This window comes from Lepidochelys olivacea (genome assembly GCF_965140295.1).
Source record: "Lepidochelys olivacea isolate rLepOli2 genome assembly, chromosome: 6".
Classification (NCBI taxonomy): Eukaryota; Metazoa; Chordata; order Testudines; family Cheloniidae; genus Lepidochelys; species Lepidochelys olivacea.
Window position 1 is genome coordinate 57475667 of NC_140416.1, and position 26297 is coordinate 57501963.

At 44.9% G+C, this 26297-nt stretch overlaps 2 protein-coding genes across 4 annotated transcripts; both read left to right on the forward strand.

The window, feature by feature from the left end:
- The first annotated feature begins 10 nt into the window (after nucleotides 1–10).
- NDUFS3 (NADH:ubiquinone oxidoreductase core subunit S3) lies at nucleotides 11–12864 on the forward strand. Of its 3 annotated transcripts, none has more exons than XM_084631177.1 (7): nucleotides 11–169; nucleotides 2090–2158; nucleotides 3290–3387; nucleotides 3710–3859; nucleotides 8815–8940; nucleotides 11555–11674; nucleotides 12605–12864. In XM_084631177.1, the coding sequence occupies exons 1-7, from the start codon at nucleotides 127–129 to the stop codon at nucleotides 12770–12772; spliced, it is 774 nt and encodes a 257-aa protein (XP_084487303.1). In that variant the 5' UTR covers nucleotides 11–126; the 3' UTR covers nucleotides 12773–12864. The 3 variants fall into 3 exon arrangements, with proteins under 3 accessions (XP_084487303.1, XP_084487304.1, XP_084487302.1); XM_084631176.1 differs by lacking the exon at nucleotides 11–169 and adding an exon at nucleotides 238–502; XM_084631178.1 differs by lacking the exons at nucleotides 11–169; nucleotides 8815–8940 and adding an exon at nucleotides 217–502.
- Nucleotides 12865–19594: 6730 nt separating this feature from the next.
- FAM180B (family with sequence similarity 180 member B) lies at nucleotides 19595–26297 on the forward strand. Its single transcript, XM_084631181.1, has 3 exons — nucleotides 19595–19804; nucleotides 22164–22243; nucleotides 25118–26297. The coding sequence occupies exons 1-3, from the start codon at nucleotides 19717–19719 to the stop codon at nucleotides 25559–25561; spliced, it is 612 nt and encodes a 203-aa protein (XP_084487307.1). The 5' UTR covers nucleotides 19595–19716; the 3' UTR covers nucleotides 25562–26297.

A 26297-nucleotide genomic window follows, 5' to 3' on the forward strand; every position in this document is an offset into this window, starting at 1 on the left:
TCCCTGCTAAACTGACGGCTGTGGCACATTCTACTTCCGGTCTGGGGAATTTAAGCGTGGAGGCGCCTTCCGTTTCCGGTCTGTGCCCTTGTCTGTCCGTGTCCCCGGCTCGCTGCCCGGGGCAGGATGTTAGCAGCAGCGCTGGGTCTGGCCCGGGCTGGCCTTAGAGGTGAGGCAATGGGGCTGGTGGGGAGAGAGTCGGGGCCCCCGTGACCCCGGCCCCACGTGAGTCGGGTTGCCTAAGCGAGGAGCCCCTCGGTAGGGCCGGCCTGTGTGCAGCCCCCTTTGGCTGGGGCAGGAGTCACCGTGTCCCCTTCCAGCCGTGCCGAGAGTGATTCGGTGGCAGAGGCTGTCTTCCTGCCCACTTCTCCTCTGCCTCGCTGGGTCGCCTCGTGCCGCCTTCGGGGAAAGATTTTACTTCTGTGCAGCTGAATGGCAAATGTCTTCTGTGTCTCACTGGCCCCCCGCGTCTCCCTGGTGTCTCTGGGCCTCGCTTCTGTTGGTGAGTCCAGGCTTAGTAAAAGCGGCAAAGAGTCCTGTGGCACCTTATAGACTAACAGACATATTGGAGCATAAGCTTTCGTGGGTGAATACCCACTTCGTTGGATGCATGCATGTATTCACCCACGAAATCTTGAGACACCATCATAGGGCCTAATCACGTCAGTCACGCTATCGGAGGCTCTTTCACCTGCACATCTACCAATGTGATATATGCCATCGTGTGCCAGCAATGCTCCTCTGCCATGTACATTGGTCAAACCGGACAGTCTCTACGTAAAAGAATAAATGGACACAAATCAGACATCAAGAATTCTAACATTCAAAAACCACTCGGAGAACACTTCAATTGCTTTGGTCACTTGATTACAGACCTAAAAGTGGCAATTCTTCAACACAAAAACTTCAAAAACAGACTCCAGTGAGAGACTGCTGAATTGGAATTAATTTGCAAACTGGATTCAATTAACTTAGGCTTGAATAAAGACTGGGAGTGGATGGGTCATTACACAAAGTAAAACTATTCCCCCCCTCACATGTTCTTGTCAACTGCTGGAAATGGCCCACCTTGATTATTGCTACAAAAGGTTCCCCCCTCTCCTCCCTCCCCGCTGGTAATAGCTCATCCTAAGCGATCACTCTCTTGTTACAGTGTATATGGTAACACCCATTATTTCATGTTCTGTATGTGTATATAAATCTTCCCACTGTATTTTCCACTGAATGCATCCGATGAAGTGAGCTGTAGCTTATGAAAGCTTATGCTCAAGTAAATTTGTTAGCCTCTAAGGTGCCACAAGTCCTCCTTTTCTTTTTTCCAATATGTCTGTTAGTCTAGAAGGTGCCACAGGACTCTTTGCCGCTTTTACAGATCCAGACAAACATGGCTACCCCTCCGATACAGGATTAGTAAGACTCTGCCTGTTCACGTGCAGTAAGATATCTGCTGAATTAGCGCTTTTGGGAGAAGGCTTGAATAACGTGGTGATGAATGTGATATAAACATCAAGAGAGAAAGAAGGGATCTCCAAGATCCGTGTTATATTTGATCTGTTCTTTCTGTTAGGCAGGATATCACTGTGTTACTGTTTGCTCTAGTATATCGAGCACTGTTCACTTCTAAGTACAATAGTTGGGCATATGGTTTAGATATTGCTGTAGGAAATTGAGTGATACATCCTCCACTCCTAAAGTGTGATTAATCAGATTTCTGGTTTAGGAGAGGAGGGTTTATTGCTTCGTATGGAAAAGGTATCACCATAGCCTTTGTTTCTGCATAGTACTTAGTGGAGGGAATAGGCCTCCTTGGTAGAATTTGTGTGTGTGAGTAGCACTTGTCTGCTGGACTGCACATTCAGGATTTCTTTTGGGGGTATTTTCACTACACTATATGATTATTGTTTTTTGGGGGGAGGGGGGGCAAGGGAAGGTCAGACTTAATTCCCATATGTTAAAATGAAGCTCACCTCGTCAGGATGGGACAACATGAGGAAGTCTCCTGGTCTCTGGAGAGGAGGAAAGAAGGCATTCCTCCTTAGAGGAGAAATGGAGTATGTGATACAGTTTCATCTGTGCTCTCTCTTTGTAGCTGCTGCACGCCCGGCAGTGCTGTTGCAACAAGCTCGTTTTGAAGGGAGCTCCACAACAGAGACCCATCGTAAGTCTGAGTTTATTAGTATTTCACCAACTCCTGGAGTCTGTAAAGTGGGTCTCATTTAGAATAACTCAGTAAGGTGACCATATTTTCAAAATCAACCCAGAACGTTTTTGCAGTGACATTTAGATATATAAAAGAAAATGTATGTGCTTTTTTTCCCTAAGTGTGCTGGTGCTGCAACTGCCAGCTTCTGACTCCACCATAACACTTGCATATTTCTCAGAGAGGAAGAGGATTTTTAACTTCGGTAGCTTTGTCTTCTGAATTGATTTATCATAAAATACTGAATAAATGTTAACAAGCATTTTGAGCAAAAGAACAGTTTTGGTGTCTACACTCATGAAATTTCTCTCTTCAGTGTAATGTACAGCATTTGGAGTGAATATTCTTTCCATTAGACTGTTTCTGGTGATCACCACAGATCTAATTCTGTGTTTCAGTAAATCTTGAACAACAAAAAAAATAAACCAGACAGAATGAAAAAACAAGGACACTTCAGGTGTTGTGAAAGAAATTGCTGAGCTGCTAGAACGTTATATGGAAAATGGGCACTGTCCTTGTAAAACTAAGACATTATGTGCTGGAGAAACTGCTTTCCTCTTATCAGGAATCAGTCTGTTAAATCCCTTTAGGATTTAGGAAATCAGGAAATGTTTGCTGATGTTCAGTCTAAACTTCTCTCACTTTATTCCTTTTACTGAATTATAACATCCCCGTACTTTCTACACCACTTTTGATTCCGCCCAGTGTGATGCAAGCAGTTTCATATTCATGGTGACAGGATGCTCTGTTGTCTGACACCTGATGGCTGGGCACTGGAGTAGATTTGCCCACTTACCAAAGTCTGTTTCCTAAATATGCTATGCATCTTGAACATTAGACTCTATCCATGTTCCTCCTGGTGTTGGTAGATAGCCATTTAGTTCACCACGTTGTGAGGTGCCTCCCTCTCATTAAGTTGATCTTTACAGTCATGGCTTGTCTCCTCCTACCTAGCTGCTCCCTGCTGGGGGACAGACCTATGGCCAAGCTGACTAGAGTCATGCTGAGCTAGTGTGGGGCTGGGAGTTACTGCTCCTCTTTCTATGGCTTACCATTTAATAGCCCTGAGAAGTCTGTTGTTCTTTCCAGCTACTGTTCGACCAAAGGATGAAGTGGCCCAGAACCAGCTATGTGCTTTTGGAGAGTATGTGGCTGAAATTCTGCCCAAGTATATCCAGCAAGTCCAGGTAGGTATTACCAATCAAATCATTCTAGCTTGGGGTATGTGTAGTGAGGAGCTGGCTGGTAGAGCCCTGCGTGGATACAAAATTCATATCCGCATCCAGTCCACAAACATGGTCTGTGGATATCTGCAGATGTACAGGGCTCTGGGTGGAAGAGAGCGATAGAGCTGGCTAAAAAACATTTCTGCTGTTGAGTTCCTTGGTCTGATGTGATATACCTGATCATGTGGCCCCAAACCCTCCTGATCTGAGTATCCTGCTTTATTCAATGCACTGCTCAGTCCCTTCAGCTTCTATACAAATTTGCTTTCTGTCCTTTCCACAGGTGACCTGTTTCAATGAATTGGAGATATTTATCCATCCTGATGGGGTTGTTCCAATTCTGACTTTTCTTCGAGATCACACCAATGCCCAATTTAAATCCCTGGCTGATTTGACTGCTATTGATGTCCCAACTCGACAATATCGTTTTGAGGTAGGAACTATTCCTTGAAGGTACAGATCTGCAAAGAATTATAGAAGATGATGGTGTTGAATACTAAGATAAGCAGTTATTTACAGCTCTGGCCATGCATTGAATGGTCATTTGCATTCTGTGACAGTTATGCTTATCTGCTCTGAGAACTTCAGGTTTTGCTTAACCCACTGAGCATAGAATCAGTTGTATCACTGACATATTATTAACACACCCAGTTAAATAGTGACCCTGAGGCCACTGCCCAATGCAGGAATTCATTTTTCCCCGTAGAATTAGTGCTGCAGAGCTGCTGGCCACCATTAGGGGCCACTGGACCCAGCAGAGCTCCAGCTCCCAAATACAGGACTCTGTTCGGGGGGAGAGAGCTGGAGGGTTCTGGGCTGCTGCAGTTTCCAGCACGCTGGACCCAGCAACAGGCTGTTTCTCTCTGGATTCCTGGGCTCTGGGGGGTAGGGGGTTTGGATGTCTGGCTGTGGTGTGCCCATCAGCTGGTGTCTGGGCTGGGGGGTGCCCCCAGCTGGGTTCTGGAGGGGTTTGGGGGTGTGGATGTCTAAGACTGAAAGGGCAAAGTTTTCCCCCCAGATGTGCCCAGCTGGTATGTGAGACCCTAGACCGAGGCACCTGACAAAAGCATTACAGAGAAACAACAACTGGACTCTTGCAGAGGTTTCTTTAACTCTCTACTCCTAGGGGAAACTTTTTTTGTCTGTATTGTTACAGACATACTCGCCGACAGGTATTTTGAAATAAATGATCCAAAATAATTGAAACTGGTGTGATTATATTGTGTTGTTTTGACAAAATATGCAGAATTTTGCAGAACTTCTAATTTTTTGGCGCAGAATTTCCCCAGGAGTAATACTACTCTTTGGATCTGAAGCCACTGATTTACTTTGACCATGACTCACAAAACTTTCTTCTCCATGTATTCACCAACCACCTTCTTTCTGACGATGTCCGCTCCTTCTGCTTCATCTTCCTTGCCCTCATTGCAGCCTTCAACTCTGAACAGCTCCATTCTCCTGGGTGGCCTCTGTAGGTAGGCAGACTTCTCTAGTTATTTAGCACTGGTTGTGAAGTAGCACCCAGAAGCCCCAAACAGGATTTGAGGCACCATTGTGCTAAGCAGCATACACATACATAACAAAGAGAGAGTCCCAACCCCAAAATGTTTACAGTTTCATGTCTCGGCTCTGCTCCTACCTAGCTGCATCTACATCTATGCTGAAGGTGCCTTCTTTGTTTTAAAATCCTCCATGGCCTTGCTTCACCTAACTTCTTATGCCTGATCTCACTCTCTCACACACACTTTTCTAGTACTAGCCTCTGTCCCGCCATAGAATCTGGCAGTTTCTCTTTTGCAGTTTACACAGTCTGGTACAACATCTCTCTCTTTTACCTCATGGGGTTTCTATATCAGATGAAAGGTGTATTCTAAAACAAAAAACTAAGAATTTGGGCTGAAACTGTTTTATTGGTATCAAACTCCTAAAAACAGTATTACCCTTTCTTTAGGCTTGGTTTATGTTCAAAAAATTTGCAACAGGGTAGCTAAATCTATTTAAAGTTGATCTAATTACACCAGTGAAAACCCTTTCTATATAAACACTAAACTCCTATTGCATATAACCAACATGAAATATATTTTTAAATCTCTTCTTAACCACATAAGAAAGTTAAAGCATTTGAAACTTAATTTATCAACTTTCTTTTTAATAATAATTTTTATTTGAAGTGACTTTCTTGTATTAATAGCTTTTTATAAACTGTAGGAAATAATTAGTTATAAATGGTAGGTGGGATATTCAAAATCACCTAGTGGATTTAGGCATCTAATTCCCACTGACTTTCAATGGGAATTGGCACCTAACTCCCTTAGGTGCTCTTGAAATCCCACACAGTAGCTTTTCAGTTGTTTCAAAACACAGATGCTCACACACACACAAAAGACAAGAAGGCACAGCTTCTCTCTTTCACTTGTACCTCCTCTGAGACCTGGAAGACTTTTACCAGTGTTAAGGCATTGGTTTTGTTTGCCTTTTTGGCCACAGACTCTCAGCAGTGGTGTAAGGATGGACGTGTCTTGGTTAAGCTGGTCTGTTAGGCAAAAAGAGAGAGGTAGGGGGAGTGGTAAAAGAAAAGCTGGCTGAAGTTGAACCTAAGCAAGACAGAGGTGATGCTAGTGGGCAAAGAAAATGATTTTGAAGAGTTTGCAGCCACAAGGCAGCCTCATATGGTTGAAGGCAAACACCCACAATTGGTCAATTCAGTCCGTAGTCTAGAAGTAACCTTGGATTCATCGTTGACACTGAGGTTTCAAATGGCATCACCTGTGAATATTGCTTTCTACCATCTTCAGTTGGCCTGGAGACTGCATCCCATCCTGGTGGATGAAGACCTGGCCTTGGTTATTTGTACCTTTGACACCTCTTCACTGGACTACTGCAGTACACCCAGGCATGAAGGCTTCGGCCTTAGGAAATTCTGGATAGTACAGAACATTGCAGCACGTCTCCTCAGCAACACAGCCTACTCTGAGCATATCAAACCAGTCTTCTGCCCTCTACACTGGCTTCCCTTAGAATTTTGAACCAGGTGCAATGTCTCAGTCCTTATCTTCAAAGTGCTCCATGACCTGCGCCCAGAAGAGCTAAAAGACCACCTAAAGCTCCAGGGTAAAGACTGTGGTTGACAACTATGCTCTTATGGCACAGTGGAACTCTCAACAGTAAGAATAAGGCTCACCTGTGCAGGAGACTGAACTTTCTCTGCGGGGCGGTCCAAGACTGGCATGAACTCCCCCAAGAACTAACAGCCCTCATAAACCTCACGACTTTCCACTACAAGTGCCAAGCGCATTTTTTACCTTGCCTTTTCTAATGTAAATACATAAGAATAGGTACATTCAAACAAGCAAAGCTACCAAAACAAGACACACCACTGCACATGCTTCTCGCTGTGGGGAGAGGATGAGAGAGTAACTCACACATAACAGCTCTGTAGTTACATTGCTTAATGCAGTACTGGAAAGCACTCAGATACTTCAGTGATGTGTGGTATATGGACCTATATAGAAGAGAATACGAGGGAGAGGGATGAACAGGGAAGGAAACTTACATACAAGGGAGGGAATAGCAGTACCTAAGTTTCACGCTTCAGGTATTGTTCAGGATTTAGCTAACCTTATGGACATGGAGATGTCACCTGGTTGCTTCTCCTTGCCCATTCTGGTCAGGACATCTTTCAGGATGGTGGCCAATGAAGGCTAATCAGTGGGATGGTAGATTCCTGGTTCCTAGTATGTGACCATACTGGCAAGACTGGTTGGCACACAGTAATGCATCTTCCTAATGCATCTTTCTAATGCAAAATCATCTTTTGCACTCTCAGCAAATTTGCGGATGATACTAAACTGGGAGGAGTGGTAGATACGCTGGAGGAGAGGGATAGGATACAGAAGGACCTAGACCAATTGGAAGATTGGGCCAAAAGGAATCTGATGAGGTTCAATAAGGATAAGTGCAGGGTCCTGCACTTAGGACGGAAGAACCCAATGCACAGCTACAGACTAGGGACCGAATGGCTAGGCAGCAGTTCTGCAGAAAAGGACCTAGGGGTGACAGTGGACGAGAAGCTGGATATGAGTCAGCAGTGTGCCCTTGTTGCCAAGAAGGTCAATGGCATTTTGGGATGTATAAGTAGGGGCATAGCGAGCAGATCGAGGGACGTGATCGTTCCCCTCTATTCGACATTGGTGAGGCCTCATCTGGAGTACTGTGTCCAGTTTTGGGCCCCACACTTCAAGAAGGATGTGGATAAATTGGAGAGAGTCCAGCAAAGGGCAACAAAAATGATTAGGGGACTGGAACACATGAGTTATGAGGAGAGGCTGAGGGAGCTGGGATTGTTTAGCCTGCAGAAGAGAAGAATGAGGGGGGATTTGATAGCTGCTTTCAACTACCTGAAAGGGGGTTCCAAAGAGGATGGCTCTAGACTGTTCTCAATGGTAGCAGATGACAGAATGAGGAATAATGGTCTCAAGTTGCAGTGGGGGAGGTTTAGATTGGATATTAGGAAAAACTTTTTCACTAAGAGGGTGGTGAAACACTGGAATGCGTTACCTAGGGAGGTGGTAGAATCTCCTTCCTTAGAGGTTTTTAAGGTCAGGCTTGACAAAGCCCTGGCTGGGATGATTTAACTGGGAATTGGTCCTGCTTCGAGCAGGGGGTTGGACTAGATGACCTTCTGGGGTCCCTTCCAACCCTGATATTCTATGATTCTATGATTCCTTCCTGTAAGGTTAAGCTAGTAGCCAAGTGATGCCTTAATAATGCAATGCCTAGAAAGGGATGACATCCTCATCCCATCAGAATTAACCAATCAAAACATATCTAGGGTTCTACGCTGGCACTTCCTGTCATTCTAGCAATATCTTAGTCTAAAACAATTGGTGACCTTGCCAAAAGCTTTGCACCTCCCTGATCAGTTTTTAGTGTAAATGCATCCAAGTTGTAATAGTAGTTTGTCTCCGATTTCTGCTCATTTTATAAACTGGTCAAGTTAAACTCTTATTACTTTTCACATGCTTTGGACAATGTAAAATATTAATCCACGGTATAGACAGTAACACTAAATGTGGCCAGTTAAGTTTCAGGAGAATTGGTTTGTTTCTGGGGAAATTAGAGATGGTGGGGTTTTTTCTTTCCTTTTTTCATAAATTAGGCTAATAATAGGAAAGTTAGCTTGAACTTTAACTATGGAGTGGCTACCCTTGTTCCATAGGTATGAAGTGCTATCATGGTCTCACTGGAAAACTCATCTGAAAACCTCTCTTCTTCCTTGCCCGTGCCCCTTCAGCCGGTATTTCACTATAAAAATCTCAAGTCATTCCGGGAGACAGTTTATATGTGAGCTAGGACACAAATTGGTTGCTTTTTCTCAATTCCCTTTAGATTGTTTATAATCTCCTGTCTCTGCGCTTCAATTCTCGGATCCGGGTGAAGACGTACACAGATGAGCTGACACCTGTCGATTCAGTAGTGTCAGTGCACCAGGCAGCAAACTGGTATGAAAGAGAGGTGAGCTCCAGTGTGCTTTCCCAAGGGCTTTGTGTTTGGGAACAGGATCCATGTGGGGGTTGGAGGAGACCATGTTTGAGTGAAACCCTATTCCTCTGGGAACTGTGTAGGAGGGAGTGGTGTTGCCCTTGGGAATGGGAGAAGAGGCACTTGACGTTCTTCTGAGGGCTTTGAGCAAAGGTATAACAAGATCCAATGACTGGAAGTTGAAGTTGGACAAATTCAGACTGGAAATAAGATGTAGATTTTTTTTAACAGTGAGGATCATTAACCATTGGAACAATTTAGAATCAGACACGTAGGATTGGAAGGGATCTTGAGAGCTCAAGTCCAGCCCCGTGCTGAGGCAGGATCAAGTAAACCTAGACCATCCGTGACAGGTGTTTGTCCAAAGTGTTCTTAAATACCTGCATAGATGGGAATTCCACAACCTTCCTTGGTAGCCTGTTCCAGTGCTTAACTTCCCTTATAGTTAGAAAGTTTTCCAAATATCTAACCTAAAATGTCCCTTGTTGCAGATTAAGCCAATTACTCCTTGTACTCCCTTCAGTGGACATGGAGAACAATTGATCACCATCCTCTTCTTGCCCGGAACTTATTTGAAGATTATCAGGTCCCCCTCTGTCTCCTTTTCTGATGACTAAACATGCCCAGTTTTTTAACCTTTCCCCATAAGTCAGGTTTTCTAAACCTTTTATCATTTTTGCTGCTCTCTTCTGGACTCTCTGTAATTTGTCCACATCTTTCCTCAAGTGTGAAGCCCAGAATTGGACACACAACTTCAGCTGAGCCCTCACCAGTGCTGAGTACAGCAGAAAAATTACCTCCCATGTCTTATGCACGAGACACCTGTTAATACACCCCTGAATTATATTAGCTTTTTTTTTTTTTGCAACTGCATCACACTGTTGACTCATTCAATTTGTGATTCACTATAACCTCAGATACTTTTCAGCAGTACTACTGTCTAGCCAGTTAGTCCCCACTTGATAGTTGTGCGTTTGATATTTTTCCTTCCCAAGTGAAGTCCTATGCATTTCTTTATTTAATCTCATCTTGTTGAATTCAGACCAATTCTCAATTTTGTCAAGGTCATTTTGAATTCGAATTCTGTCCTCCAAAGTACTCGCAATCTTTCTAGCTTGGTGTCATCTACAAATGTTACAAGCATACTCTCCACTCCATTATCAAGTCATTAATGAAAATATTGAATAGTATGGGACACCAGTAGATATATCCTCCCAGTTGGAAAGCAAACCATTGACAATATTCTTTGAGTACAATCTTTCAGCCAGGTTGTGCACCCACCTCATAGTAATTTAATCTAGGCCATATTTCCCTAGTTTGCTTATGAGAATGTCATGTGGGACTGTGTCAAAAGCCTTCTTAAAATCAAGATATATCACATCTGCTACTTCCCACCATCCATTATGCGAGTAACCCTGTCAAAGAGGGAAATTAGGTTGGTTTGGCATGTTCTTGACAAATCTATGCTGGCTATTCCTTATAAGGTTGTTATCCTCTAGGACAGTAGTTCTCAACCTATTTACCATTGTGGATCACACATGTGACCCATAATATGTTACGTGAGCCGCATCCAATACTACCTGTATTGCCCTGAGGATGTCACATGGGCCGCAGCTCTGTGCTAATTGGGCCACAGGTTGAGTAGTGAGGATGGTGGTTATTCCAATGGTTAATGACCTTTGGTGTTAAAATTTTGCATCTTATTTCCTGTCTGAATTTGTCTGACAATTTTTAAATCAAGGTTGGATTTACTTTTTTTAAATATAAGCTCAAATTCAAATGGAATTATTTTGGGAAAGTTCTAAGGCCTGTGTTGTACATAAACTTGGAAGGATTAGATTTTTATCAGTAAATGTTGGAAATGTCGATTTTTGCCAAACTGGTGGAAAAAAATATTTCCGATGATGATGATAGAATTTGACAGACAAAGTAAGAAAAATACTGCTTGTAAGCTACAGGTTGATTTTAGGATATTGACTTTCTTTTGACACGTGATGTTGACAGTTTGTGTTTTAACAGTGGTAAAGCTTTAACTTTTTGAATCTCAATGTCTACTGTCATTAAATAATTGTCCCCCCTATAACTTCCCACAGCTGTGAACATTTAAATAGATTCAAAATTGGAAAAATGCTTCTTAAAACCCATAATTTGCACAACTGTGGAAACTTAAATTGAGGGGGGAAATGCTTAAAATAAACATCAGTATTATCTGTCTAAATTGCAAATAAATAATTGAATTCTGCCAAGCCTCCTTAAAACCCATAATTTTATACAGGAGGTCAGACTAGATGATCTCAGTGGTGCTTTCTGACATTAGAATCTATGAGCAGTACCCCCGATCAACTGCCCAGCCACTGCACTGTCCAGGCATCCAGCCTACACATTGTTAGTACAGTATACGCCGGGGGTGGCTTCTTTTTAGGGTGAGAAAGAAAAAGGAGGCTGCGCAGGCCTCTTTGGGAAGAGGTTTTCTTTGTTGGGTTGGTCCCTCTTAGATGAGGTGTGGAAGTTTTAAGCTTCTGAGGTACACTGAGGGGCTTTTCTAGGATGGGGTGATGTGTGGCTTGTTTGGTTTCCTTTCTTTTAGGTTTGGGACATGTATGGAGTCTTCTTTGCCAACCACCCTGACCTGAGGCGAATTCTAACAGACTATGGGTTTGAGGGCCACCCATTTCGGAAGGACTTTCCACTCTCCGGATATGTAGAGGTATGAAGAATTCTGGTTCACTCTGCATTCAGAAAGCCATCTATGCTTCAGAGTTGGGCCATGGCTGTTATGGAACTCTGAAGTGTTTCCTTAATAATCATTTCAATTTTCTCAGTCCCTTTCAGGCACTGTGTATATCCCCCCTAGAATTTAGCCAACACACCACACCCTGCATAATAGGGGAATTTGGGGCCAGAGACACAGGGTAAACCTTTCCTCTTACACAAGAGTAGCAAGAAATTTTGCTTTCATGGCAAAGAAGACAGGACTGTCTACTTTTAATGCTCCATCCAAAACATCGAACTCATTCCCACGGAATGGCTGAAGACTAAGTTTAACTCCCTCAGAGGGTTTAATGATTGAGCTGATCTTTCTGGAACCTCTGTTTCCAGGGAGTCAAGGTGTTTCAAATCTAATGGCAAAGCAACAAAGCCATCACGTTTAGCTGCCTCAGTTTTCTTCACACATTCCATTCCTCTAACCTAGATTTTTATCTAGATTAAAACACAAATGAAATGAGTTTGTTTGGTCTCCACCTCGTTCCAAGTGACTGCATCACAAAGCTTAGTATTTTTGCACAATTGAATCTGGGGACTAGAAAAGGGACTGCAGGTCAGGATTAGGTGCATTAACTTTGTTTTGAGAGGTGGAACAGAACTGGAATAGCAGAAGGTGCTGTAGGAAAGGACATCTGCAGAACTGAGGTTGGGAAATCAGGACTGGAATAGCAAGGGATCAGGCTTGATGTGTGTGACAGAGCTGGATGGTACACACCTGCACCTTGCCTGATTCTCCTTATGCCATGTGTCCTGAGCTCTCATGAGCTTTGAACTAAAAACTGGAGTGAGCAGTTTTATTTGGCTAACAGAAGAAGCTGCTCAGTGGCTGGGAACAAGCCATGGTGACCAGCTGGTTTTTGCCCCGTTGCAGGTGCGGTATGATGATGAGGTGAAACGGGTGGTGGCAGAGCCTGTGGAGCTGGCTCAGGAGTTCCGCAAATTCGATCTGAACAGTCCCTGGGAGACGTTTCCTGCCTATCGCACAGCTCCAGAGACCCTGAAACTAGAAGCAGGAGACAAGAAAGGAGATGCAAAATAGCAGCAGGACCAAGAGGATGCTGGGAACTTCCTGTGTGGCACTGACCTTCCTGTTCTACCTTCATATTTATATGAATAAAACCTGACATGAGACCCTTGTCTGTGAACTCGTGAATGGAAAATACAGGTTTCTAATTGGCTGAACAGCACCTGGGATTGTTTGTCTTTCATTAACTGTAAAATGTAAAATCACTTACAGGAAAAAAAAATCATAAACTGTGTGGGACTGCTATGAGGAAGAACTAGGGCGGGGACTAGAGCATAGAAAGGAAAAGGGGAGCAGATAATGCAGAACTCAAATGTCCTCTTTCTATTTAATTAACTGATGTGGCAAGAACATAACCTGTTGATATGTTAAATGGATTGAAAACCAGCTAATTGACAGGTCTCAACAAGCAATTACAAATAGGGATTTATCAAGCGAGTGAGTTTCTAGTGGGGTCCTGCCAAGCTCAGTTCTTGGGCCTATGCTGTTTAACATTTTTATCAATGTCCTGGAAGAAAATATAAAATCATCACTGACAGTTTGCAGATGACCCACAGATTGGGGGAAGTGGTAAATAATGAAGAGAATAGATCACTGCTACAGAGTGATCTGGATCATGTGGTAAATTGGGCACAAGCAAACTACTGTGTTTTAAAACTCATAATATTAATGTGAAGTTCTACACCTTGGCTTACGTTCTTTGTTCCTTTCTTATAGGTTGGGGGACTCTATCCTGGGAAGCAATGACTGGAAAAATAATGCAATTCTTGAATGTGTAAGGAGGGGAATATTGAGTAGGAAGGCTATATTAGCTCTTTATTTGGCACTGGGTGAACTGCTGCTGGAATACTCTGTCCAGTTCTGTTGTCCACAGTTCAAGAATGATATTGATAAATTGGAGAGAGATCAAAGAAGAGCCATGACAATGATTAAAGGATTAGAAAACATGCCTTATGGTGACAGACTCGAGCTCAATCTGTTTAGCTTAAGAAAGAGGTTAAAGGGTAACTTAATTACAGTCTATAGGTACCTATGTGAGGATCAAAATATGATAATGAGCCCTTCAATTTAACAGTTGGAAGTTGAAGCTAGACAAATTTAGACTGGAAACAAGGTGAAAATTTTTAATGGTCTTGATAATTATCCATTGGAACAATGGAAGATATGCTTTCTTCCCTACTGTATGCTCGTGAGCATTGGTTTTGTTTTGGCTTTCTTTAGGCTGCTGCAACTCCTTGTGTTTGGGACTTGACTTAGAGCTGCCTTGTCTAGTGAAGGACAGTTGTCTTCAGTATAGTCATGAAAAGTTATGGTTTTTCTTGAGAGGGAAGCAGTAGTCAGAGCAGTCAACAGGCCTTCTAGGTTTTATACAATTCCCAGCTTTGCTTTAAGCCTACACATCCCATCATCTGAGGTGATTAGGTAGAAAATATTCTTGTGGCCACTGCTAGAAACATGACCTATAAAACATGACCTGGTGCTGTTGTTTGGTGGGAATATAGAAAGCTATGGGACAGCATGTATTGTGCTAGAAATAGTAGTTTTGGCAGTTTATCCATTATTGCAGATAGAACTTCATAAAGCATGCTCCCTGCTGCAACCCCACAAAGTTGCTTGGGGCATAGTACCATGAACCATAGTACATGTAGCCTTTTGATAATGTGACTGTGATAAGCCAGAAAAATGAGGGATGGTCACTGAAACAGAAGGAAAACTCTTGCGTGAGTGGGGAACTTGAGTGAGATGGGCAAGAAGTGCAGGGCCCTGCCAAGCTAAGACACAATGCTAGGACTGCTAAAGGAAGTGGTGGTAGAGTCCAAACCGCTGTCCTAATGGAGTCAGAGCACAGCACTTGGCTTAAGGACAAGCTTTTGGCTACCCACAGATTCATAGATACTAAGGTCAGAAGGGACCATTATTGAGTCCTGTACAACACAGGCCACAGAATCTCACCCACCCGGTCCTGCGAAAAACCTCTCACCTATGTCTGAGCTATTCAAGTCCTCAAATCGTGGTTTAAAGACTTCAAGGAGCAGAGAATCCTCCGGCAAGTAACCCATGCTACAGGGGAAGGCGAAAAATCTCCAGGGCCTCTTCCAATCTGCCCTGGAGGAAGATTCCTTCCTGACACCAAATATGGCGATCAGCTAAACTCTGAGCATATGGGCAAGATTCACCAGCCAGATACCCAGGAAAGAATTTTCTGTAGTAACTCAGATCCCACCTCATCTAACATCCCATCACAGGCCATTGGGCCTATTTACCATGAATATTTAAAGATCAATTAATTACCAGAATCATGTTATCCCATCATACCATCTCCTCCATAAACTTATCGAGTTTAATCTTATCCAGAGTATTTACTGAGGAAACTAGGGTTATGACTGGGGCCAAATTCTTTCTGGTGAGAGAAAGCTGGGGCTTTATAACAGTGTAAAACCATGCCTGTAGCTGCAGCCTACTCACTCATCCATGCTATCCTTGGAGACTACAAGGCCTCACTTAGTGCTGCTCAGACTAGTGACTAAAGTGCTGGTGGAGCTGGAAGGGGTAGTATGTAACAATAAGGGAGAGGAGTCATGACCTAATGTTGGCTGGACCAATGAGAGATGGATTTGCATTGCCTTGAAATATTTCAAGTTCTGTGGGAAATGTACATTTTTTTCCTCCAATGGAGAGCATGAACCCAAAGTTGTCCATGCTCAGGTGTCTTCAGAGCCCTGACTGGTAGGGACTGGTAGATCCCACTGGAGGAACAGACCAACTTTCCTCACAGCAGCTGTTTGAAATGCTTTGGGATTGCTACTGACCCTGACAAATGCTAGCATGAATTAGCAGAGCAAGGCCCAGTGCAGTGATCTGATCTACTTACAGATGCACAGAAGAGGAGCAGCCAGAGAATGCTGATAGCTTTACCTGAGTTTCTGCCTTAAAATCAACAAAGAAAAAAATATAAATTATAACTAAATACCCTCCTGCGGCAGTGGTTCTCAAACCGATACGTGGAGAATTTGCTGGTGCTCCACAGGTAACTGCCTGATCACATACTGCCAACTTCCACCCCAGTGCTAAATTGCATTAAAATCACCTAAATATTTTCCTAACACTAATTTTGTATGCCAGCAACTGCTGTAGTTATTGCAAGCAGAGGATGTAATGGCAAAGGGGAGAAGGGGAGGTGTGCTCAAGACAATCTCTACTACAATGTTCACTCTCCAAAAATGGTTGAGAGATCCCATCCTAGATTAAAGGGTTTAACAAGGAGTAACTGGATCTGAAGCAAGTGAGGAAGAGTAGCCTGACTTCAGAAATCCAGGGCTATTGTAAAAATACAGCCTCCTTTTCTAGCCAAACTATAGGCAAAAACAGTTTCCCTTAGGAGAGAGATTCAGAGCCTCCCTATTCCTAAGCCACTGGACTTTCTGTGGATCACAAATACCTCTTCCATTGGGTGGTATCTCCTTTGTAGCTAATGCAACCATATTAACTGCCAGTGGCAGCCCTAGGCCCATGCAGCTGCATAAGGCCCTGTGCTACATGCTCAGACCCAAACCACCAGCCAGAGCATTAGCTCTGAGCCTCAGTACAATAGTCTAACTGATTCTGGTGGCAGCATATACATCAGAGTGGAATCTTCTGTCCTCCTGCTAAAAAGGTGTATACTTCAGTTCTACCTCCTGTCTTCCTAACCTAGGTTTGTTTGTTTTTTTCCAGAGGTCACAGAGCCTTAGCATGAGTGGGATTGTAAATGAGGAAAGAGGCTGTCAGGGGTGCACAGGGGTAGAGACCTGGTAATAGCTGGGGAGTGATCTAGGTGGGATTTTGTGTATATATAACTACAAAACTCAAGGCTGGTATTGTTTATTGAGATGAAGAAGTCAATCACACAAGTGGACAGTGAGTTAACTGAAGGCTGATTAACCAATTTATTTGAGCATGAGCTTTCGTGAGCTACAGCTCACTTCTTCGGATGCATACCGTGGAAACTGCTCCAACCCCTCAGACAGAGACAAACACCTACAAGATCTCTGTCAAGCTTTCTTACAACTACAATACCCACCTGCGGAAGTGAAGAAACAGATTGATAGAGCCAGAAGAGTTCCCAGAAGTCACCTACTACAGGACAGGCCTAACAAAGAAAATAACAGAACGCCACTAGCCGTCACCTTCAGCCCCCAACTAAAACCCCTCCAACGCATCATCAAGGATCTACAACCTATCCTGAAGGATGACCCAACACTCTCACAAATCTTGGGAGACAGGCCAGTCCTTGCCTACAGACAGCCCCGCAACCTGAAGCAAATACTCACCAACAACCACAGACCACACAACAGAACCACTAACCCAGGAACTTATCCTTGCAACAAAGCCCGTTGCCTACTGTGCCCACATATCTATTCAGGGGACACCATCACAGGGCCTAATAACATCAGCCACACTATCAGAGGCTCGTTCACCTGCACATCCACCAATGTGATATATGCCATCATGTGCCAGCAATGCCCCTCTGCCATTTACATTGGTCAAACTGGACAGTCTCTACGTAAAAGAATAAATGGACACAAATCAGATGTCAAGAATTATAACATTCATAAACCAGTCGGAGAACACTTCAATCTCTCTGGTCACGCAATCACAGACATGAAGGTCGCTATCTTAAAACAAAAAAACTTCAAATCCAGACTCCAGCGAGAAACTGCTGAATTAGAATTCATTTGCAAATTGGATACTATTAATTTAGGCTTAAATAGAGACTGGGAGTGGCTAAGTCATTATGCAAGGTAGCCTATTTCCCCTTGTTTTTTCCTACCCCCCCCCCCCAGACGTTCTGGTTAAACTTGGAGAGTGGTAAGTTTGGATGAGCTATTGCCAGCAGGAGAGTGAGTTTGTGTGTGTGTGTGTGTGTCCCCGGGAAAAGCGGGGGGGAGGGTGAGAGAGCCTGGATTTGTGCTGGAAATGGCTCACCTTGATTACCATGCACATTGTAGGGAGAGTGGTCACTTTGGATGAGCTATTACCAGCAGGAGAGTGAATTTGTGTGTGTATGGCGGTGGGGGTGGGGTGAGAAAACTTGGATTTGTGCTGGAAATGGCCCACCTTGATTATCATGCATATTGTAGGGAGAGTGGTCACTTTGGATGAGCTATTACCAGCAGGAGAGTGAATTTGTGTGTGTATGGCGGTGGGGGTGGGGTGAGAAAACTTGGATTTGTGCTGGAAATGGCCCACCTTGATTATCATGCATATTGTAGGGAGAGTGGTCACTTTGGATAAGCTATTACCAGCAGGAGAGTGAGTTTGTGTGTGTGGTTTTTGGAGGGGAGTGAGGGGGTGAGAGAACCTGGATTTGTGCAGGAAATGGCCCACCTTGATTATCATACACATTGTGAAGAGAGTTGTCACTTTGGATGGGCTATTACCAGCAGGAGAGTAAGTTAGTGTTGGGGGGGGGGGTGAGAAAACCTGGATTTGTGCTGGAAATGGCCCAACTTGATGATCACTTTAGATAAGCTATTACCAGCAGGACAGTGGGGTGGGAGGAGGTATTGTTTCATGATCTCTGTGTGTATATAATGTCTGCTGCAGTTTCCACGGTATGTATCCGATGAAGTGAGCTGTAGCTCACGAAAGCTCATGCTCAAATAAATTGGTTAGTCTCTAAGGTGCCACAAGTATAAGTAGGGGCATAGCGAGCAGATCGAGGGACGTGATCGTTCCCCTCTATTCAACATTGGTGAGGCCTCATCTGGAGTACTGTGTCCAGTTTTGGGCCCCACACTACAAGAAGGATGTGGATAAATTGGAGAGAGTCCAGCGAAGGGCAACAAAAATGATTAGGGGTCTAGAACACATGACTTATGAGGAGAGGCTGAGGGAGCTGGGATTGTTTAGCCTGCAGAAGAGAAGAATGAGGGGGGATTTGATAGCTGCTTTCAACTACCTGAAAGGGGGTTCCAAAGAGGATGGCTCTAGACTGTTCTCAATGGTAGCAGATGACAGAACGAGGAGTAATGGTCTCAAGTTGCAGCGGGGGAGGTTTAGATTGGATATTAGGAAAAACTTTTTCACTAAGAGGGTGGTGAAACACTGGAATGTGTTACCTAGGGAGGTGGTAGAATCTCCTTCCTTAGAGGTTTTTAAGGTCAGGCTTGACAAAGCCCTGGCTGGGATGATTTAACTGGGAATTGGTCCTGCTTCGAGCAGGGGGTTGGACTAGATGACCTTCAGGGGTCCCTTCCAACCCTGATATTCTATGATTCTAAGTACTCCTTTTCTTTTTGCAAATACAGACTAACATGGCTGTTACTCTGAAACCTGAAGGCTGATTGGCTTTTGTCTTTGTTGTCTGACAGATCATTGTACTAAACTTTCCCTCCAGGGAGGTTTCTACAGTTGAAAGAATGACCTTTCCTTTGTCAGCCTGTATATCTTGGATGCTGTTGTCCTGCTGTGGAGCCTATACAGGCTGCCAGCCCCATCCTGCTGTGACATTTCAAGATTGTTTTTGAAATTCCAAACTCAGTAAGTGGAAAATTTAAAAGAAAGCCAAGGAGCTTAGGAGAAACATCTGGGGGGAGGGTATCTACACTCTACAGTGAAATTAGATTAAACTCCAGTTTGTCATGTGTTTAAATGGAAAATCCCTTGGAATTAGAAACTTCCCATTAAAATACTTAGGTGGGAAAAAATCAGAATTTGGAAAAGAGGCTTTAAGAATTTTGCCAAAAACTAAACAACAAAGTCTTAAAGTTTCTAGATTGCAATGGAAAATACCCTTTGGGAACAGAGAATTCAACAGCAGGCCCTTCCCAGGACTGGAGTCAGGGAGAGGGAGAAGGGAGGATCCATTCCAGCAGAGGCTGCTGTGATCAGACAAAGGGAGGAGAGAAGCCACAGTAAACAGCTCTCTCTTCACCCAAGACATTTATCTACAGAACAGGTGGGGACCCTTATCTGCCATGGCACTCCTGCTCCAGCCGCAGCTCAGAGCCTGGCTGTGGACAGCACTGGTCTTCTATGTGTTTGCTGGATCCTGGAGGCAGACAGGTAGGAGGTGCACCTGCAAGGGAGGAGGCTGCTCTGCAAAACAAATGTGTTTGGGCAGTTCCACTGGTGCTGGATTTTACCTAATTCCCCAAATAGGCCGGTGGGCTGGCTGTCCTGACAACTTTCTGTGAGAGAGCAAATGAATTGTGCTCCATGTTGGACTCTATTCTGACTGAGGGAAGAGGGATGGCAGAGTTTGTCTCCAGAGAAGTTTGAGAGTGCTCTACTATTTATTTATACTACTTATTTGTCCCCCCAAATGCCTTTTATGCCCTTACAGTCTTTGTTGACACTACATCTTTCAAAATCAGAGGGTCACCTGCTGAATTGTTTCCTATGAAATACCCAGCTGTCCCCGGGTGAGAGACCCACTGCCAGTTAGTGTGAGGCTGACCTGCCATAACTCTTGGAGGCAGAAGGACAGACTCCTTCAGCCCCTGCTGAAGAAAGTTTTTCCAGGTGCCTTTACAAGGCTGTTGATTAGAAAAGACTGTGAGGGAAACCTTGTGAGAAGTTTCCACAGTATGCATCCGATGAAGTGAGCTGTAGCTCACGAAAGCTCATGCTCAAATAAATTGGTTAGTCTCTAAGGTGCCACAAGTACTCCTTTTCTTCTTGTGAGAAGAGCTTCTATTTCTGAAGAACATTGGGCCAATTATTTTCATACATTTCTTGTTATGTTTTATTTATGTATGTTTTACTCTACCTTCTACACTGACACTGGAATGTATTTTTAAAATATTAGTAAGAGTGATTAGGGGGTTATTCTGTTGGTTCATTGAAACCCTGCAGTTGGCTGGATGTCCCCAACTATAGAGATCTGTGCATTTAGCTGTGATCAGAATAGGCAGAAGGTGAAATGGGAATCAAGTAGCCACTAGAAGTCTAGAAAAGCAGCTCTTAGAGGGTGCAGTATCTTTACCTGAGCTACAAGCCTTGCTGGAATGTGCACCGAGGAGACGGAAACAGCAGCTCAAATCCCAGCTAACATTCTGAAAGCACATCTGGCTTTGATCAGGCAGCCTGCAGCTGTGCAGAGAAATGAACCTTTCCTCAGGCAGAAGGGAAAGCAGTATCCATCTCTGAACAGCTCCTACCATCCCCAGGGGGAGCTTTCCTCCAGAATGGAAAGTTGGAAGCTGGTTTTGATAGCAGCACCATACAACTAAAAGATTAAATCACATTTCTGTTTGTTATGTGCACCTGCTAATTTTAACACTTCAGATCCCACAGAAAGATATGCTGAGTACTTATGACTAGTTTACCCAACATCAGCTCTGCCTCCTTTCTCCTCACATGAGAACCAGAAGATTCCCTCCCCGCCCAAAAAGACAGCCAGCCTCCCATTCCCTATCTCCTGCTGCCAGCACTGCTTTTCTGCACACAGAAATTCTGTGTTCCATGCTGGTTGTCTCCTAATCCTGGCCCACCCAATGTGATCCTGCTTCCTCCTCCCTGGCCTGAAGGAGTCTGGAACTGGTAGAAGGGGAGTTAGTATACATTAACACACAGGCCAAGAGAAGAGGGAGGGCTGTGTCTCAGAATCCTAGTTTAGTGCTACCTTCCAGTGGTCAGAAACTCTCCCTCCCTGATGCAGCATTAACCTCCCTCAGCTTAAATCCCCAGGTGACATCCATCCAGGAATTAGCTGGTCTCCTAATGGTTAATCATTTCACTGCACAATATGAATTCCTGGAGGCTGATGCTACAAAACAGTCATGGAAGGAGATCAATTCAGAATCTTTCTCAGACCAAATGGGACAGATAACCCTCCATGCTGGGATTTGTTTCCCACAGGCTTACCAAAGCAGATACTTTTGCTTGCTAACATCGCAGGTCCAGAATGATACTGGCTAGGAGTAAGGAAGGGGTCAATGTCCTGAAACCTTCCTTTTCCTTTCTTGAACTTGCTTTATCTCCCTGATAAAACCCCAATTCTGCTCCCCCAAATCCAACGGTTAGACTATTTGGCACTTAAGGTACATCTACACAGCAGCTGGGAGGTGTAATTCCCGGGGGGGGGGGGTAGACATAAACATGCTAGCTTTGTTCAAGCTAGTGTCTAAAAGTAGCTGTGTGGCTCTGGCAGTATCAGGGATGGCTAGCCTGAGCTGCTGCAGCCATGCTGCTATTTTTAAGCACTAGCTCCAGGAGAGCTATCAGCTGTATGTCTACACATGCTGAGAATTACACCTGTATAAATATACAGCTGCTGTATATTTATACCTTTAAATACCACAGGCATAGGCACCTCAGAAATATCAAAGATAGACAGACAGACATGGTTACTGAGACTCAATAGGAAGGGTGCGCTAAGCTGTTGCTCTCTGAAGCTCTGTGGCTCTTTAATGTTTTCCAGATGGGCAGCTTCACACCGAGGACCATGCTGATGTGAATGTGTTTCATAACAATCTGGAGGATGCCAACGTCATGCTAGAGGTTATTTGGGTTATGCTGTGGGGCTTGTGGGAAAGGATGAGAGTGTGTGAGCTCCTGGCGGGAGACTCTGCCCAGTCCAGCTTTAAACACCCAAATGTTCCGCTAGTTCTCATTGCTTTTCTATTTCAGGAGACTCTAGAACAGGGGTTCTCAAACTGGGGGTCAGGACCCCTCAGGGGGTTGCAGGGTCATTACATGGGAGGTTGCGAGCTGTCAACCTCCACCCCAAATCCTGCTTTGCCTTCAGCATTTATAATGGTGTTAAATATATAAAAAAGTGTGTTTAATTTATAAGGGAGGGTCGCACTCAGCGGCTTGCTCTGTGAAAGGGGTCACCAGTACAAAAGTTTGAGAGCCACTGCTCTGGAAGATGCCTTAGTGTACATCTCGGCAAAGTCACTGCCATATTGAACGAGACGAGTGAGGTCCAACTAGTCCAGCACCCTGTCTCTGTTGGTAGCCAGCACCAAATGCTTCAGAGGAAACCCCACAACGGATAATTATGGAATAACTTTCCTTAACCCCTGTAGTTACTGGTTGGCTTATGCTCTGAGGAAGGAAGGTTTAATTATGACATGTTTAGGGGGGTGATAAGTGAATGGGACAGGTCATTCTGCAGTAGCAGTGCTTATTCAAATGAACTGCGAGAAAGCAGATAGGAAGAAGCCCCCTGAGCAAGGACAGAAGGTAGCCAGCTTGGTGCCAGGGTTAAGGGGTAGACTTACCTGAGAGTTCTGGCTTCCTGGTCAGCCCAGTCCTTGAACTTCTTGATGGGACAATAGGGGATACCCAGGGTTGCAGGAACCAGAGTTGGTCCCAGGATATTATAGAGACAAGGGGGGGGGAAGGGGGAGCTAATATCTTTTAATTCACACAGAGTTTTCTTCGGGCCCCTCTCCCCAGAAGAAGTTGGTCCAATAAAAGCCGTTACCTCCCCTTCCTTGCCTATCTCATAAGGTGTACACAAAAGCAAAGCTGCTTGTCGTCACAACACGTCCCACAAGGTGGCGCCTTTGGGCTGATCCTGCTGATGGTGGCTGGATGAATAAACGCGCCGCGGGCGGGCGGCCGCTGGGTAGAGCTTGGGCCTGGGCAGCGCGCAGGGAGCGCGAGGGCGCTCAGAGCTGCCGCGAGCTGCACTGTATTTCCAGCGACGATTGTCCCAAAGGGCGGTCACCAACCTCGGGGCTGGCCTGCGCCGGGCACCGCTGTAGCGAAGTGCAGACTCCCACCGGGACTCGGGGCACTGGGCAGCTCAGATCGCGAGGATCCCCCCCTCTCCCCCAGGGTGACCAGATTCAACAGAGAAAATAACGGGACACATGGGGGGAAGCGCAAAAAAAAAAAAAAAAAAAAAAAAAGCGGCCGGAGTTGGCGAAGCAAAACAAAACACGCCGGAGCGGCCAAAGCCGCGATATCGGGACAAATGGTGCCCCGACTGTGCATCGGTCGGGACGCGGGACGAAGACCTAAAACTCGGGACAGTCCTGATTTTACCGGGACGTCTGGTCACCCTACCCCGCGCCCGCAGCGAGGACGTAGCTTGGATCAGGGTGCTTGGCCCTGTGCTGCCTGTTCCTCTCTGCCGGAGAGCCGGCAGGCGCCCAGGCCCGCGTGATGCGCCCTGCCCTGCTGTTCTGCTCCCGAGGACGGGGGACAGGCAGGGAGATGTGAACTCTGCCCGGGGAGAGAGGACACAGCTACAACAGAAAGAACATCCAGGGGCTAACAGCTGGGTGCCTGCTGCGCCCGACGTAGGAGAAAGCAGCAGATGCTGCCTGGCTTCCCCGAAGCTGAGGGGAAAGGCCAGATACAAAGTGGGGGAGGAGGAGGACACATGGAACAGGGATGTAGACAACTGGAGGTTTGAGGAGAGGCAGCCATCTCCCACCCCCAAATGTAGGGATTACATTAACAAAGGCAACGCTGAATTTGGAACAGAAGCTTATTAACAGTGGACAAATTTAGTCGCTACAAAACTCATGAAAGCAATATTCAACTGTCACAGTGTTTTTTTCTCTCTGGCTCCCCCATATGAAAAAAATGGTCTTTGCCCCTGTCGAACACAGAGAAGTGCCCTGCAAGAGACAGAAACAGGGAACTTCAGGGAGCAAGTTAGGGAAGGAGGGAGGAGAGCTGGCCCTCAGAGGGAGGTAAGAGGAGTTGCTGCCCAAAGATGTCAGATGGGGCTAAAGCATGGCCAGCCCTTGTGATACTACCCTGACTCATGATTCTGGGGGCTGGTTTTAAGCTGCTCAGGATCCTAGCAATAACTTCTCTGTGATTTCCCTTCTCCCCTCATAATAAAATTAGCCACCCTCTCCCATTATTTTGAATGGTTTGGAAGCCAGGCTATCCTTGGGTAATATGATCAGGCAGGCTGCTATGAGGAGCAAATGAAGTGAGGAGTGAGGGAGGGGGATAAAGAGGTTAATGTAGAAGCCTGGAAGAGAGACCAAGAAGGAGTCAGACATGTACAGGCTGGACAGAGATGTTGTTGGGTATAGGGGAATGTGGGGAGGGGAGGCAAGAGAAGAGCACCATAGGAGGCAGGGGAACTATGGGATCAGAAAGGAAGAACAGGGCAGATGAGAGGAACTGGTTGGGGAGGTCAAGGATAGGGTGGGAGACAGACATGCAGGAGCCTGAAAACAAAATATAATTTGTTTGTTCAAATGTCCATGGTTTTACCTTTAGCAATCATCTTTGCCTATTGTACTGCATACCCCACACATCCCCCTCCCCGACCTCCTTTATACAATCCTGGATTTGCTAGGGGTGGCAGATCTCTTCATAATCCCTGCAGGGGACCCTCAATTGCGGGACAGTGGTTGGCCCTAGACTTCCTGCTCTCATAGTGCCCTTCTCTTTCAGTTGCTCTGGGAAGGACTGGAGATTGAGGCTAACAAGACAATCAGGCTGCAGGATGAGGAACTGGCCTCTCTGCGCCCAGCAAAGCGATTTCTCCAGATCTTCCAGCACCAGGTTCCCAAGACATCAGAAGGGATCAAGGAGCAACTGAAACATCTTTCACAGGCAGATGCCCCTCTGAGTCTAGTAGAGTTTGATCAGCTTCTCTTCACCAGCGTTTACTGCGCTTATCAGATTCGCTCAATTCAGGGCCTGGACAAAAATCTCTGGATCAGTTTCTTTTCTCAGCTAGTTGATGAAATCCTCCATGATCTCTGCAAGGGATTCTGCCCTGCAAATTCCACTCTCCTGACTTCCTGGCCCTGGAAGGAGAAGCCTTTTTATTTAACCTCACTGAAAAAGTCTTATCATTCCAGCCTGGCCATGATGAAGAGAGGCACTGAGTAAGGAGGTTGACATGAGGAGATTTAATTGCATTCTTATTATTATGAGTGCTGCCAGTCATCCCAGATTATGCTGGTTAATGTGCGGAAGTGCCACCATTCTTCCTCTTTTGCTTTCTGTATTGTACTGGCAACATTCTAGGCATTTATCCAACCAGCTATTGCCCCATCTTTAAATGTGAAACAAAGCCTGGGATGTCTTTTTAGGATCTCCATAGAAGACACACTTCTGAGATGCACTTCTGCCTTGATCACTGATGGCCATTAGAGATGTCACAGCACTTTTTGCAGAAGTCCAGGTATTAGCCTGTAATGGCTGAATTCCATTTCAGGTAATTCCATTTTGCCTCCCTAAATTCCCTGTGGTTGCAGTTGGATATAGTATTTTTCCTTTACTACAATAACTCACTGTATAGCATAGTTGTGCTGTTCATACAGCTGCTGTGTTCCACTTCATAGGTGGCTACACTCTGTGGTGATTCATATTAAGTTCTGACTCATTTTATGTCATCCCATGCCAGGTGCCTGGAACAGTTTCCCAAGTAATGTGCACCCATTTCCTTCCAAAAACTCCTGAAAATGTACTGATTCCATGAACCCTTCTGGTATAGATATCGTTCCCCATTTTGTATTAATACAGAGTGGGCATTTGCTTGTATCTCATCTACTAAACTTTTGAGGGTAGGGATCCAGTTATTTGTTCATCAGATTTTACCTCTTCTAGAGAGTCTTCTTGTACA